This window comes from Bos indicus, chromosome 12 (assembly GCF_029378745.1).
Source record: "Bos indicus isolate NIAB-ARS_2022 breed Sahiwal x Tharparkar chromosome 12, NIAB-ARS_B.indTharparkar_mat_pri_1.0, whole genome shotgun sequence".
Classification (NCBI taxonomy): domain Eukaryota; kingdom Metazoa; phylum Chordata; class Mammalia; order Artiodactyla; family Bovidae; genus Bos; species Bos indicus.
The window spans coordinates 35930017-35947179 of NC_091771.1; the positions used below are offsets into that span (position 1 = coordinate 35930017).

The 17163-nt window shown below is 49.2% G+C and overlaps 1 protein-coding gene across 1 annotated transcript; it reads left to right on the forward strand.

Annotated features, from left to right (window-relative positions):
- The first annotated feature begins 13559 nt into the window (after window positions 1–13559).
- On the forward strand, window positions 13560–14783 carry GJA3 (gap junction protein alpha 3). Its single transcript, XM_019971886.2, has one exon. The coding sequence runs from the start codon at window positions 13560–13562 to the stop codon at window positions 14781–14783; it is 1224 nt and encodes a 407-aa protein (XP_019827445.2).
- The last annotated feature ends 2380 nt before the right edge of the window (window positions 14784–17163 follow it).

The following is a 17163-nucleotide window of genomic DNA, read 5'->3' on the forward strand; positions in this document are numbered from 1 at the left end:
AAGTAAGTCGCTCAGTCGTGTCCGACTCTTTGGGACCCCATGGACTGACTGTAGCCTATCAGGCTCCTCCATCATGGGATTTTCCAGGCAAGAGTGCTGGAGTGGATTGCCATTTCCTTCTCCAGGTGATCTTCCCGACCCAGGAATTGAACCCGGGTCTCCCGCATTGCGGACAGACCCTTTATCGTCTGAGCCACACCATTAAATTCTACTGAACACGATTATGGCAGGGTCACTGTGTTTACTCTGGGCCATCGTGTCCAGGAAGGGCATCTATATTGAACGAATATTTGAATATTTGTTGAACTTCTCTTTGTATACAAAGCGCAGATGCATCCAGGTTCAACACAGGCCCTGAAGGTTAGTTCCGTCTTTGACCGCCAGAGGGCAGCAGAGGCGAGCGCATCTTCGCGGTCTCCGGGAAAGACCAGAGAGGGCGATGCCTTCGCGGGACCACGAGCTGGGGTCTCCGGGCTGTCTTCACTGCACGCTTTTTTCAGATACACATATTAATAGCATGTGGAAATGGGGTCTATCGTTTGAGGATTCAGCTCTCAGCAGGTTAGCATATGCGTATGTATATGTATATATATGTATTTTCCCCTGAAATTATCCTAAGCACAATCTCTCTTGAAACCAAATGGGCAGTCTTCACATCTAAAACCGAAACCATATGATTAACATCTTAGTTGTCTACCTAGAGAGTATACGTGCAAAGAAACCACTGTTTCCTAATTTTGGTAGTCTTTACACAATGTCCCTGAAACTTTTCATTGTAATAAAACCTACATAATATAAAATTTACCATTTTAGCCACTTTAATCATTCAGTTCTCTGTGTTAGTACATTCGAACTGCTCTGCAACCACCATCGTAACTTCATCTTCTCAAACTGAAACTAACACTAACTAAACACTAACTCCCATCCAGCCCTGCCGCTGCATCCACCACCCTACTTTCTGACAACTTTAGATACTTCATAAGTGGAATTATACAGTATTTTGTGACTGTTGACTTCACTTAACATCATGTCCTCAAGAGTCATCTGTGTGGCAGCCTGTGTCAGAATCTCCTCCCCTTTTTAGGGTGGATAATATTTCATTCTACATAGAAGCACATTTTTTAAGCCATTCATGGAGTTGTCCCTACCTTTTGGCGATTGTGAATCAGGTTGCTATGACATGGTGTGCAAGTATTTGAGTGACACAACATCATTTTAAATCTGCATTTTTAATGAAAAGTTTTTAAATCATTGCAATGTTGTATTTACACGTTTTAGCCTTGGAATACCAATGAGTGTCCCACAAAGAGACTATAAATACTAAGAAATTTTAGTTCTTCTATGATCAAGAAAAAATAAAACCATTCTTGTACTTCTCAGAGAGAATTAAAAAGTGAGAAAATACCTGAAGACCTATTGTGTGTGTGTGTGTGTGTGTTGGTCATTCAATCGTGTCTGACTGTTTGTGACCCTATGGATTGTTGCCTGCCAGGCTCCTCTGTCCTTGGGATTCTCCAGGCAAGAATACTGGAGTGGGTTGCCATGCCCTCCTGCAGGGGATCTTTCTGGCCCAGGGATGGAACTCTGGTATTATGCATTGCAGGCAGAGTCTTTACTGTATGAGCCACCAGGGAAGACTTCTATAGTAATATTTCTCAATTTAAAAACAAAACCTAAAAACAAAAAAAACCCCCTAACAACCAAAAAAACCTAGGTCCAGGTAACCACCACCTACTAAATACACACACACACACACACACACACACACACACACACGTCCGAGTTCTACAAGGGAAGGTGTTTTAGACGAGCCTTTAGCAGCTTAGCTTTCTTTCCCCCTGGGTTGCCCTCAAGTTCAGATCCCACCTGAACAGGTAAACTCTGCGGGGTGCGCAGCTTGCTCGTCAGATCTGAGCGCTAATCAAGCAACCCTGGAAGCAACCAGAGACTCGGTTGTTCTTAAAAAAAACCAACAGGAATCCCAGTGCCCTGGACTGAATTAAGTGTGTCTGACGCGAGCCAGGCTCGCTGCGCTATTTATAGCCCCCGGCCAGGGCACCACTACCGCCCCCGCGACAGCGTGGGCCGCTGCGACTAGGCAACACGCACCCGGCGTGGAACCTGCACCCCGCATTCAAGTCCCACACCCGCACCCCTACTGCCCTAAGCAAGCGGGCGGGAGGTGCGGGGTGGGGGGTGGGGGACGTGGAGCCACAACTTGGCCGGGGAGAAGCAGGCGGATGCGGGTGTGGAATGCGGGAGTTCGGCGTGTGAACTAGTGGCGGGAAGCGGGATGCGGGTGTAGGATGCGGGGTGCCAGAGTGGGATGTGTGATGTGTGATGTGCGCGGGGCCGGGCGGGGCGGGGCGCGGGGCCCTGGCGCTCGCTGTAGGATGGGGGGTGCGAGTGTGGGATGTGGGGTGTGGGCGGGGGATTGGGCGGGGCGCGGGGCGGGGCGCGGGGCCCGGGCGCGGGGCGCAGCGCGGGGCGCGGGGATGGCGCCGGGGCGGGGAGCCCGGGTGGCCGGGCGCACGCGTCGAGCCGAGCGCACGGAGACGGGGTGTCCAGCAGAGCGGCCCGAGCCCTGCCCGCGGGAGAAGCGACCGGGTCGGCGCGGCGGGTAAGCGTGGGCTGTGGGCTGCCCCTCAGGGTCCTGGCAAGTTTGGGAGCAGCGGGCAGGTCGGCGCGACTTGGGCACTCCCTGGGGAACTCTGGAGCTTGGCGCGGCGATGGCTTTTTCGGGGTGTGGGGGGTGGCCGGCGATGGCATCAGACCTTTCCCTGGGCTGCGCCCCTGTGGCGCCGGCACTCCCGCGGGGCGCGCGCCGCTCTTCCCCAAGGTCTTGGCTCGCCTGCGCTCCTTTAAGAAACTCTCTGAAAGTTTTTTTAAAGACAGACTGGCTCTGAGCGCCTCGGCCTCGTTTGTTGCCGCGTGTACGCGTGGCGGCGGGTTTCAGCAGAATTTGCGGCGAGTGGGCTGGTCCCGCGTCTGCGCTCTTCGGGCAGCGCTCTGGGGCTGCGGACGCGGGCACGTGCTCGCTGTCCGGCCGGGTGAGACCCTTTCATCCCGGTGGGCAGACCCCTCGGTCCAGAGCAGCTGCGACACGGACTTCAGCGACCAGGGCAGTCCGCCAGGGTTTGCTTAATCAAGGTTTCGCCCAAATGTGCCATTTAAAAATGTTCATATGCCAACAGCAGGGGAGTGGATGGTGCTTTGGTTTTTAATCACCCAAGAATTCAAAATGATGGTTTATGACATGTGCTTCACTTCGCTGGCAGGCCTTCCGGGTGCTGGGAAATGTATTGCAAATCAGACATTAAAAGATTAGAGTGGAAAACGGACTTATTTCCCGAAGGTCAGTGTATTCAAAGTAAACCTCAGCTAATCTGGCGCCGATTCCACTGGTTCAGCAGTTTGGTTCTTGCCGAGATAAGCATCTGTTGAGGGCAGTGCACGTGTTTTGTAGTGAAAAGTAATTCACAGAAACTTTACAACTGTAACAGATTAGACAATGCTGTTCGTGTCAACCAGCAAATGCTAACTGGCTTAAAGCTGCCTTATAATAATGGCGTGTAACAGGATTTCATTGTTGGCTAACGAGAAAGAGAATTTTGACATAATTTCTTTGAATGTTCTTACATTTTGTGTTCATTTTCTTAACTAAGATAACTTTTACCCTGCACATTTGAAACTTTAAAATAATTATAGTCACAGCCATTTTACACAGTCTCACATGAGTCAAGAATTTAAATCTAATTTGCCGCTCACTTGTTACCATTACTTGAACACACATCTAACACAGAATAAATAGGACATACATGTCTTTAGGACTTTACCTCAGTACAGCACATAAATATATCAATAAGCACATAGTCTTTGTAATGTACTAAAATATTCCCAGAACATTCTAGACAGTGTGAAGGCCTTTGAGGTTGCCCAGGGTCCGTATGGGAAAAAATTCAGCCAAACTCAGTTGCCATCTTAGTGTACTCCCTCTTTCTCCCTGTACTGTGTCAGGTCTCCCCACCCTCCAAGGCCAAGCCCAGGGCTGTGTAACACGTGTGGTGCTACCTTTTGAGCAGTGTGACAAGCATGCCTTTCCTGCTGTCTGAGAGGGTGGACTGGATCTGGATTATTTTGGTCACTCCATGTGTAGCACAGTCCCACACATGTAATAAGCATTTGATAAATATTTACTAACTTAAAGAGGGCAAAAAATCCAATACCTGCGTCCCTAAATAGCATACACGTCTCTAAAAACACTATGTTTTTGCAATTTCAATGTAATTCTTAAAAGCAATAAAATAGCAATAGATTTTCATGTTACTTTTCATTCCTACACTGGTGGAAAATTTATCTTGAGACCTAGATTAGTACTATGATGCTTGCTTTTTCGAAGAAGGCAATGGCACCCCACTCAGCACTCTTGCCTGGAAAATCCCATGGACGGAGGAGCCTGGTGGGCCACAGTCCATGGGGTTGCTAAGAGTCTGACAGGACTGAGCGACTTCACTTTCACGCAATGGAGAAGGAAATGGCAACCCACTCCAGTGGGCTGCCATCTATGGGGTCGCACAGAGTCGGACACGACTGAAGCGACTTAGCAGCAGCAGCAGCAGCAGCTTGCTTTTTGGGATCTCTGCAAAAGTGTGACACTAACGGTTCATGTAAGGTTTCTGCATTCTTACATTTTCTTTAATTTGAAGTTTGTGGCTTGCTTTAAGTTTCCTGTTAACAGACTATTGATAAATGATGCTTAATGTAAAAATCACTTAATTTTTTTCATTCAGATCACATGATTAGCTCCTGAATGCTCATCTGTTCATGAAACTCCATTTCCTCTTAGTTTTATAATGAATCTTTTATTCTAGAACAGAGAAGAGAGTTCTGCTTTGTACTAATAGAAATAGATTCAAATAAGAAAATTCAGATTCTATTTATACTATATAAATTATTATTTCTGCAGAACATATAAAACATTTTGACAGATGTAATTTGTGTCTGTAATATAAATGGAACAATAAAATGCCATAATTATAAGGCTGTGCGTTTTGTTCACTAAGCAAGAATAAAGATAATACCTGAATTTGCTTTAAAATGACAATTCCAATTTATATGATGAGGTAGCTGGCTGTTGTTAGCAATAAAAAATATTTGACAATTTTAGACATTCTGGACTGGAAGAAAAGAGCAAAGCCTAAAACATACTCTAACCCATGTTTCTACACATTTCTTTTAAAGTGTGGTAGAAACAGCTCAAAAGGCACCTGTTGTCATCTGGACCATGTGCCTGGTGCTTAATCCCATGAGGTCACGTGGACGGGGACCCAGAGCAGAAAGTCAGGAGTTCTTGTGCCAACTTCAGCCCTGCATGCTATGCAACCTCAGGGAAATCACAGAACCTCTCTGGGCATCCATTTTCTGATCTGTAAAGTGAGGATGACAGTAGGGCCACTTCTAAGGTCCTTCCAGCTCTAAGATGCTGCGATTCCATGTTCCTTTCATGGATTATGAATAAGATTCCTGAAAGGTGTCACTGGGATTTACATAGGGAAATTACCTTTTAACTGCATTCATGAGGTCACTGTCTGGTGTACTATTGAGACATGCTGACCTTGTGTTTCAGGCATGATGAGCTGCTCAGAACACAGGAAGCCGTCACACCCTATAGTTTCCTTGATTGTTATTTACTCTTGGCCCAAACCAGCCTTCAGAAGGTTGTGCACTGCCATGAGGGAGACAACTTTTTTTCCCACTATTCAGTTATTAAAACCGTGAGGGCTAATGTTGAAGTACATTAAAAGTAACACATCATTACTGCTGCTGCTGCTGCTAAGTCGCTTCAGTCGTGTCCGACTCTGTGCGACCCCATAGACAGCAGCCCACTGGAGTGGGTTGCCATTTCCTTCTCCAATGCATGAAAGTGAAAAATGAAAGTGAAGTCGCTCAGTCGTGTCTGACTCTTAGCGACCTCATGGACTGCAGCCTACCAGGCTCCTCCGTCCATGGGATTTTCTAGGCAAGAGTGCTTAGTGGCGTGCCATTGCCTTCTCCGAACACATCACTAAAATGTCTAAATAAAATGTTTGAGTGAGTGAAAATCACTAATGGTGTTCTTAGGTCTTTCGCAGAGTTCATTCTAGAAATGTGCAACATGGTTTAATAAAGGACGGGAGGAGCTGACGAGGCAGTGGGCAGGGGACTGTTTGAAGGGCTTGGAGAGGGTGCCCAGCGTGGCATGAATAGCCTTGGAAGACAGTCATGTTTCTAATTTCACTGCAGACTATCTACGTTTTCTGTCAACTGAACTGAAGCACGACCAGCTGGTAACTTTCTAGCTTAATATTAGAATTCTAATTGTGGAACTGTTATGTGATACTCCTATCTGGAGGGAATATTTATTTTATTCAAGTATTTTAAGAAAAAATACTATGGCTAAAACCTTAAGTGTACTTTTAATTTTGCCATTCCTGAATATACAAGCTTGAAGACATTTGTTCTTTAACATAGTTGTTTAAATTGCTTTTGACTTAAAATTAGCTCTCACTAAGTTTGTATGTTACAGAAGGTCAAAAACAAAGACTAGTGAGTCCTTCCCTTTGACTAAAAATCAAAGTGTCACCCATATTTACCTTCACCAAATAAAGATTTAGGAGCATGATTTTTTGCATATTCATAAGTAATTAAATTCTGTGAAAGAGAAGATGTGAGAATAATAATAGTAATACATGGATGGCAGGAACTATTATAAATGTTTTCATATATTCTTAATGAATAAATAAGATAATGAAATTAAAATATGAATTTAAAACAATTTCATGTTTCTGGAGATTTTTTATTTGACAGTAAAATATACAATCCTAGAAATGCTTTAGAATTACTAATAAAGAAGCTGGAAAGTTAGTGTTTTATAATTCCACTAAATCAGTCAGTTCTGGATGAGAGTGATATTTCCTGCCAGAGCTTCAGATTATTGAAAAGTTAAATTTCCATTTAAAATTAGGAAGGGAAACCCCTGGATATAATAAGAAATAATTTTACACTAAGGTCAAGGATACTCTTAAATTGCATATGTGTCATTTACAAAGTCATCAGTAAACACTAAAATCTTCATTATCTATTTAAAAGATCCTTAGGAGTTTTTGGTAGATGTATTCTATTTATTGTGAATACGGTATACATGATAAGACATTGGAAAAAATAACAAACTCTCACTTTTTTCAAGCATATCAAAATTGATTCTTTATTAAAAGAAACACTTCTAGCAAGACTAATACTTTAACAGCCTCAAACAATATTTGGAACCAAACAAAGGAATCTAACTACAGATATCATGGAGTCTTCGCATCATAAGAAAATACCATTAATAATTTTATGTCAATAAATTGGAAACTTGAATGAAATGGAAAATTCTCTAAAAGATATAAATGATCAAAAATGTCTTTAGCAAACCTACTTCTGTTAATAACAGTTAATGAGATTGAATTTGTGATCTAGTCCTCCCAATCACTCAAAATAAACAAAAAGACTTTAGGCCCAAGAGCTTTCATGGGACATTCTTTTTTTTTTTTTTTTAGATAAGAAGTAGATTTATTCAGATTCAGAGAGAAGCACACTCCAGAGACAGAGTGTGGGCCATCACAGAGGGTGAGTGCAGCCTATTGGACATTTTTATACAAGCTTTTTACACAGAGAATTTTAAAATAACTTTCTTTTCAAAATCCAATGACAGTACAAAAAAACAATAAGATCAATCTCAAGTATGAACAAACCATAATCTAAAATAAAGTTGTAGCCAGTTTAATTTGATCATATATTAAAGTCATGACCCAAAAGATGCTTCACCATCTAAAAGTCACCATAGATGCAGAGAAAAAAGTATTCCACCAAATCCAATATTCATTCATGATTTAGAAAACAAAGCAAAGACTGAAGGAAAATTTCTCCACCTGATACAAGTTGAAACATCACACTCAATGATAAAACTTCAGAAGCATCATTTTCAGATTGAAACCAGGGAAAATGTCACCATTCAACATTGTACCAGAAGTCCAAGCCAATGCAAGAAGACAAGAAAAAGAAAAAACAGGGATTCAAATTAGAAGAGGAAGAGACACATCTCTCCTTAAGAGGATAGGATTCTGCGTCTTTCACAGAAAATCCAAAGGAATCTCCTGACTGGTCCATCTAGGAGGGGCTTTCTGCCAGGTTGCTGAATACAAGATCAATATACAGAAATAAGGTTCCTGCTGCTGCTGCTGCTGCTAAGTCACTTCAGTCGTGTCCGACTCTGTGCAACCCCATAGATGGCAGCCCTCCAGGCTCCTCTGTCCCTGGGATTTTCCAAGCAAGAGTACTGGACTGGGTTACCATTGCTTTCTCGGAATAAGGTTCCTAGGTACCGATAACAACTACTCAGAAATTATAATGAAGACAACTATTTAGAATGAAGAATTAGAACAACTACAAAGTTATCTCAGAATAAGTCTAACAAAAGGTGTGTAAGACCTTTTGGGACAGCATCCTAATGGCATAAAGATGCCCTTCATCTATGGAGCAGTAGTGCTCAGCAGTGGGAGCACTAGATTGTACAGAGGTAAATTTGATTCATCTGTGAATTCCATGCAATTCCAATCAAAACTGTGTCTCAGATTTTTGTGGAACTTGACAAGTTCTGCCTAAACTTCATATGCAAGAAATAAAAATAAATTGTTGTGACAAATATGAAGAATGAAGCTGGAGGACTTGTCTTTTGAAGCGTGAAGTGTGTCTGCAGCCACTACCACTGGGTGTCCTGCCTCTTGCTGTGGTCAGTCCCTTTCTTCTGGAGAACAAGTGTCCCGTTAGTCAGTGTGAAACTTTGGAGGTTTGGCTTTTTCCTCTTTCATGCTTGTCTCTGTGGTTGATCTTTTCTGTGCAGGCTCTTACAGGCCTGGCTTCCATCTTGCTCTTGGGATTCCAAAGCTATGTGTTGGGGTCATCTCCAAAGAGCAGAAGAAGAATGAATCTTTTGTTATTTTAAGAAACTTATTTTCAGTTCTATTTCCTCTTTAAAGAGTCAGACCAAAATTATAAAAAGGTGTGATAAGTATGATAAAGGTGGTGCTAGAGGTAAAGTGAAGAGGACGTAAAAAGCCTCTTGATAAAAGTGAAAGAGGAGAGTGAAAAAGTTGGCTTAAAGTTCAACATTCAGAAAACTAAGATCATGGCATCTGGTCCCATCACTTCATGGGAAATAGATGGGGAAACAGTGGAAACAGCGTCAGACTTTATTTTTGGGGGCTCCAAAATCACTGCAGATGGTGACTGCAGCCATGAAATTAAAAGACACTTACTCCTTGGACGAAAAGTTATGACCAACCTAGATAGCATATTGAAAAGCAGAGACATTCCTTTGCCAACGAAGGTCCTTCTAGTCAAGGCTATGGTTTTTCCAGTGGTCACGTATGAATGTGAGAGTTGGACTGTGAAGAAAGCTGAGCGCCGAAGAATTGATGCTTTTGAACTGTGGTGTTGGAGAAGACTCGAGAGTCCCTTGGACTGCAAGGAGATCCAACCAGTCCATTCTGAAGGAGATCAGCCCTGGGATTTCTTGGGAAGAAATGATGCTAAAGCTGAAACTCCAGTACTTTGGCCACCTCATGTGAAGAGTTGACTCATTGGAAAAGACTCTGATGCTGGGAGGGATTGGGGAAAGGAGGAGAAGGGGACGACAGAGGATGAGATGGCTGGATGGCATCACTGACTCGATGGACGTGAGTCAGAGTGAACTCCGGGAGTTGGTGATGGACAGGGAGGCCTGGCGTGCTGCAATTCATGGGGTCGCAAAGAGTCGGACACAACTGATCGACTGAACTGAACTGAACTGAGAGGTAAAGAATCCGCCTGCCAATGCAGGAGACATAAGAGATGCAAGCTCAGTCCTGGGTTGGGAAGATCCCCTGGAGGAGGGCATGGCAACCCACTCTAGTGTTCTTGCCTGGAGAATCCCATGGACACAGGAGCCCGGCAGGCTATGGTCCATAGGGTCACAAACAGTTGGACACGACTGAAGCGACATAGCATGCATTGTTGTTCAGTTGCTCAGTCATGTCTGACTCTTTGTGACCCCATGGACTGCAGCACCCCAGGCTTCCCTGTCCTTCACCATCTCCTGGAGTTTGCTTAAACTGAAGTCCATTGAGTCAGTGATGTCCATTGTGTCAATATGCATGCAGGTACATAATACCATAGTCTAGGTTTCTTGGCATCTAGAAATTACTGTCTTAAATGTGAGAGCTGGAAACAGGCATGTAAAATATGAAAAAAAAAAGCGAAAGAAACAGTCTTTCCAATGGCTAAAAAGATAACCAGATAAGCCCACTTTTCACTATACCAAGCCCACTTTTCATGGCCTACCAAGTCCTTTTAGCTTTGTACCAAGTCAGGGATTGCAAAAAAAATAGCATTAGGGCCACCACTGCCCATGCCAAACCCTGGCAAACCCTGGCAAACGTTACTAGTTAAACATAGAACTCTCTGGTTTAGCCTGTACGTCAGTATCCAGATCCTACTTGTGGTGTTCCAGAAAATCACAAGAAAACACGGAATGAATATGCCTGGTCATTCTATTGCCTCCAATTTATAAACCAAGTAGGAGTGTTTCTAGTGTCAGTCTGTTACAAAAGGGAATCTAGTGCAATGCAAATTGTACATTTTGCTCTTGTTCATTCTAGAGTCTCAACTAAAACTGGCATTTTCAGATGGCCAGCTTATGGTCCTCTGGATGCTGGAGCACCTGGCTTGATCTCCAGCCCCTCTGCACTGCCCTCCCCACCCCCACCCCCGCCCCCGTCCGTCCCCATCCCAGTCCTTAGAGGACTTCCTCAGTGCTGTCTCAGGGCACTGAGGAGGTCCGTGATGACTTGACCTCTAATGCGTGTCTAATAGACATTTCAGGCTGAACGTTCCTAAATAAAACTGATCGTCCTCTGCCCCCGCCCCTCACCCTCCACCCTGTGACCCTCTGCTTTCACCCTTGCCCTGGAGATAGTTCTCAGCACCAGTACCACTGGAAGACATGGGATTGTATCACAGCTGTTCAACCCCCTCCCCCAACCCAGTATCTTCCCAACTCACCTGGAGTCAGAGCCCAGGTTCTGGTCACTGACCATTGTGGTCCACCTGCCTCCCCTTCACCAGATCTCTGACCTGCTCCACCGGTCTCACCCCCACCCTCCACCCCCTCCCCCCACCCGACACCCACTCCCCTCCTCACCTCTACCTCCCACCCCCCTCCCCCTCCCCACTGGGGTCTCCTCTGCTCAGTCCTCATTTGCCCTGCCCAGCAGGCTTGCTCCCCTCTGAGAGCCTTGTTATGCCCGGGTTCTCCTTAAGCCCCGCCTCCTCCACCCCCAGCTCCCGGCTTCTCCAGGGCACCCCGGCTCGACTGCTATGTTCCCACATTGCAAACTCTTCTTCTGCAGCTCAGGGCCTGTCCTTGCCTGAAAGACGCCCTCTTGACTCGGGAGAGGCGTCTCATCTCCCTGCAGCTGCCCCGCCCCTCCCCCATCGCCCCCGCCCCCTCCCTCCTCCGGGCGACATGAGCCTCCACCGCCCATCCTCCTCCGGGGAACAGGTTGACAGGTCCCCCTCACCCTCGGGTCTCCAACCCGCCCCACGTGCTCCCCGGGCCTGGCCCGCGGCCGGGTCACTGGAAGGGCGTCCGTGGCCTCCTCGTCGTGAGATCAAAGGGCCTCTTCTCTGCTGCTTCTCCCGGAGTGGACGCCTTAGTCACCGGCTCCCCCGAAGCCCGCCAGCGTCCCCACCTCCGCGGGTCCAGCCCCTCGGGCCATTCTCTGGCCTCCGGCCTCTGGGGGGGGGCCCTCAAAGGTGCGCCACCCCCTCCCCCGCACCTGCTGCCCCACGGGGTCTGGTCTGGGGAAGCTGGGGCTGCTGTTTGACTCTGTACCCCTAAGGTTAGAATTTCCTAGAAGTCACTTTTCCCAGAAGACTCAGGGGAAAATAGTAATACAGATAACAGATAAAACAAGATTTCAGAGCATACGCTCCCTGGAGCACGCGCGGCCCCCACCCAGGGCCCTGCCTCCGTCCAGGCTCAGCCCTGGCCCTCCCCCCGTAGTTGGACCCCCCAGTACCCTCCCGGCTGGGAGACCTCTCCAGCTGGTCTCCCTCCAACCGGTCCTTCCGCAGGACACAGGGCCATGCGGCTGCCCCGCCCCAGCACTGCAGCCCGAAGTCCAGCCCAACAGGCGCGGGACACAGGCCCCTTCCTTCGGGAAGGACAGGCTAGGGCCCCGCGCCCAGGGCCCGTCCTCCCTGCGTCTGCACGCACACCAGTCCTGCTCTGTTTCATTTTCACGACGTGTTCTTTTCTGTCCTCTCCGCCACCCATCGACCCTCCTATCACCCGCCGGCCTTCGGCAGTCACCCGAGACCTCACGAGGCCCTTCTTTCTGAACGACACCAGCTGTCAGGTTAGGAATCGGCCCAGCTGTGTGCAGAGCGAGGAGGCCGGGAGTGGGCTGGGGCTTCTCTCAGGCAGTCCTCCTCGTGGCCTGCGGTTGCCTCCCTCCTGCTGGCACCTGTGCAGCATGACCTCTGCTCAGGGCCACAGGTGCTGGGGACAGTTACCAAACCCTCCTCAGGGAGAGACACAGGCATGCTCACAACTGTGCCTGCATCGGTGCACACACACACACACCTGTACTTGCACCCATACATATACATACACACACCTGGACATGTACATACAAACACACCTGTGCCTGCACACATACACATACACCTATACATGTACACACACACCCCCATAATGTACACACAGACCTATACATGTGTGCACACACATGTATATGCACATACATACACCTGTGACTTCACATGTACATGCACACAGCTGTACATGTATACACACACCTGTGTCTGCACACATACACACACATGCACACCTGTACATGTACACTTTGCATGAACATACACCTGTGCATGTGCACACACCTGGACATGCACATACAAACACACCTGTGCTGCACACATACACACACCTGTACATGCACATGTGCATATACACACCTGTACATGCACATACACACACCTGTACATGTACACACACAGCTGTACATGCGCACACACCTGTGCATGTACACACATCTGTACATGCACATACAGACCTGCTCTTGCACGTGTGCATACACACCTGTATGTGTGCATACACGCAGCTGTACATGCACACACACTCCTGTGCTTCACATGTACATACACACCTGTATATGTATACACACACCTGTGCCTGCACACACACGTGTACATGTACATGCACAGCTGGACATGTACACACACCTGTGCATGTACATACACACCTGCTCCTGCATACCCGCATGGACACTCACAACCTTCCCTGGAGGGTTCCCGCTGGGGAGGGTGAGCACAGCTCCCCATGACAGCATATCCCACGCACATCGGGGCCCAGGGCTGCCCGGGGGCCGTGCCCTCGGCTCGCCTGGCCGGCCTAGGCCTAGTAACGAGCCTGTTCCCCTGCAGGTTAGCAGTCTGAAGCGATGGGCGACTGGAGCTTCCTGGGGAGACTCCTAGAGAACGCCCAGGAGCACTCCACTGTCATCGGCAAGGTCTGGCTGACGGTGCTGTTCATCTTCAGGATTCTGGTGCTGGGGGCCGCGGCCGAAGAGGTGTGGGGGGACGAGCAGTCGGACTTCACCTGCAACACGCAGCAGCCCGGCTGCGAGAACGTGTGCTACGACCGCGCCTTCCCCATCTCGCATGTGCGATTCTGGGTGCTGCAGATCATTTTCGTGTCCACGCCCACGCTCATCTACCTGGGCCACGTGCTGCACCTGGTGCGCATGGAAGAGAAGCGGAAGGAGCGTGAGGAGGAGCCGCCGAAGGCCGCTGGCCCAGAGGGGCACCAGGACCCGGCCCCCGTGCGCGACGACCGCGGCAAGGTGCGCATCGCCGGCGCCCTGCTCCGCACCTACGTCTTCAACATCATCTTCAAGACGCTGTTCGAGGTGGGCTTCATCGCCGGGCAGTACTTCCTGTACGGCTTCCAGCTGAAGCCGCTATACCGCTGCGACCGCTGGCCCTGCCCCAACACGGTGGACTGCTTCATCTCACGGCCCACGGAGAAGACCATCTTCATCCTCTTCATGCTGGCCGTGGCCTGCGTGTCCCTGCTCCTCAACGTGCTGGAGATCTACCACCTGGGCTGGAAGAAGCTGAAACAGGGGATGACCAGCCCCTTCCGCCCGGACACCCCTGGTTCCAGGGCGGGATCCGTAAAGCCGGTGGGGGGGAGCCCCCTCCTCCTGCCCCCCAACTCCGCCCCGCCCGCCGTCACCATCGGGTTCCCGCCCTACTACGCGCCCTCTGCCTCCTCCCTGGGGCAGGCGTCTGCCCCGGGCTACCCCGAGCCTCCCCCGCCCGCGGCCCTGCCCGGGACCCCCGGCACCCCCGGCGGCGGCGGCAACCAGGGCCTGCGCGCCCGGGCGCAGAACTGGGCCAACCGTGAGGCCGAGCCGCAGACTTCGTCCAGGAAGGCCTCCCCGCCCGCGCCGACGCCGCCTGCAGCCGAGAGCCCCGGGGGTGGCCCCCAGCAGTCCCTTCCGGAGGGCGCGGCGGGGAGCTCGGGCGACAGCGACGGGGAGGGGGCGGTGACGGCCGTGGAGCTGCACGCGCCCCCCGAGCCCCCCGCAGACCCCGGCCGGTCCAGCAAGGCCAGTAAGTCCAGCGGCGGCCGGGCCAGGGCCGGCGACTTGGCCATCTAGCAGCGGCCCAGCGTCCAGGCCCAGGGCGCTCACCGGCGGGGGGCGGCCTGGAGGCGGGAGGGGCTGGAGCGGGTGGAGGGGGCGAGCGAGGGTCGGGTCCGTGTGTCAGTGCTTGCTGTTCCTAGCGCTGTGAGGTAGTGAGGGGCGCATCCGAGACGGGAGGGGGCACAGGGGCCGGGGGCCTCCAAAGATTGTCCCAGCAGCCTGCGCGCCCGGAGCCCGGAGGCCTTCCCGGAGATGCTGCGGCCCGGTGGGGGCTGTGGTGTCTGCTGTGGGAAGGCAGAGGGTCTGTGTCACTTCAGGTTGGGGTCAACGGTTTTCCAGCCCTATGCCCCCCGAGGCTTTGGACCGCCCAGCAAGTCTAGAAGCTCTTAGTCTTATCTCTGTTTGAGACTTTAACTTAGAGTTGAATTTCATTTGGGATATTTGCCAAACAGTACTAAAAAAAGATTCCATACAGTCACTGAGTTTCTGACAGGTCTCTGAAGCCCAGGACATCAAACCACACCCTTCATGACAACTGAGGAGCAGCCACCCTCCAGGGGCAGAGATGTGGCGGGCAGGCAGGAGAGCCTGCAAGAGGCGGACCCTTTAGATAAGTTTGAATGGCCAAGGAAACTGAGTAAAAGTGTGACAAGTATGCCTTAGGTATTTATTTTTTAAATGGCATTTTGTGCTTTGATATGAATTGTACAGATATGCCTATTTTTCCCCATTTACTATCTTTCAGGAAAAATGAAGCAAATAGTCCTATTAAAATGGATACTGATCAAAAGAGTGCAAATTTGTCTTTTGCATACTAGTAAAGATTTGAACTTTAAAAGAAATTCTTCGACTTTATGAGTCAGTTAATTACTGTGAAAATGTACCATATACAACTGAAGCCAGCGTTGGAAAATCTCTAAGTGCAGTTCAAATGCTTGAAGTTGTGAAGTTTTTGAATGGGAGGTTAAAAGTTAACTACTGTTGCCAGAAAACTTATTTATACAGATGAATCCATGACCTACATTTTTTTAACAGTACAAAATAAAACTCCTCAAGTCTCCTAACCATTCTTTGTGGGTAGCCTGTTTGCTTTTGGAGGTGTGAGTGACAGTGTCGTGGTTGCATACATGGGTACTGGTTGGGACAGGGCCTTAAGGTGTCCACACTGTTGCTACACTGACTGCAGAGGCAGGTTCTGTGCACCCGTGGCTGGACGACAGCACAGGGTCCCAGTGGCTCCTTGTTTACAAGCTAGTGAACGGTGGTGATGCTGAGCCTGGTGCTTGTCACACCTCACCTCGCACCTCCCCTGCATCTCATCAGTCCTTGTCCCCAAAACTGTACCTTGTCCCACCTGGTTCATTTTTTACGAATAACTTTACCTTCCTGATGATGTATGTGCGGCCACACTCCACGGCAGACTGTGTTTTATATCATAAACAGTGACCCACTGACAATATGATGAAAGGATGACTGTGTGGAGCTGGCTGGTAGTGCCTGCTTGGAAGGCACATCCCTTCTCAGCCTCGCTGAAGGCATGGTTAAGAAACTAGCTCTTTAACCATTAACACAACAGGAGAATCTCCATCTGGCATGTCTGCACAGCCAGGTCTCCGAGACCGCCTCCATACTCAGATGATTTAGTCTGGATGAGACACAAAACAGCCACCAGGAACCCTCACATTTTGGAGTTGACCCATTTGGCAAACCTAGCTGAAGCTGGAACAGTCCTTCCCTGTTCCCCTGTGTTCCAGGACTCAAGATTTTCTCCACTCACCATCTAAGCTTTGCCTTGAGACACTATCCCTGATGAGAAGTGATCCGTGGCCTCTGTATGGAGGGGGGTGGGACCGCAGGAGGCCCAAGGGCCAGGAATGGACACCCTGAGACTGTCCCGCCCAGCCTCTGTCTTGCCAGGTCCCCCATGGATTGAGGGATGGGCAGGACAGGCAGGGCCACCTGGAAGGGGCACCCCCTCATCCCCACCCCTGCACTTCAAATGGGCTGGGTCCAGCTTGGGTTCTGCTCGAACCGTCTGAACTTCCTCTGACGCAGGTTGGAGCAGGGGAGGGTATGGTTTCAGAGACACTCTGTCCTGGCCAGGCTGGGGGATTCCTTCTGTAAAACCAGCTCTACTGAGACAGACTTCGAGTTTCCCCTGAGTGGGTCAAAGTGCCACCAGCTCTGGGGCTAAACCCCTCATCCATGGGCTCCTGTGCCCCTCTGGTCACCTCTCCTTCAGGTCCTCACCCCAGGGCTCCACACTTCCATGGCAGGGGATGCAGGTTCAATCCCTGGTCAGGGAACTAAGATCCCACAAGCTGCGTGGCAAATAAATAAATAAATAAAAGTTTAAAAAAGAAATGAAATGAGGCTCCATGAGTGAGATTAAACA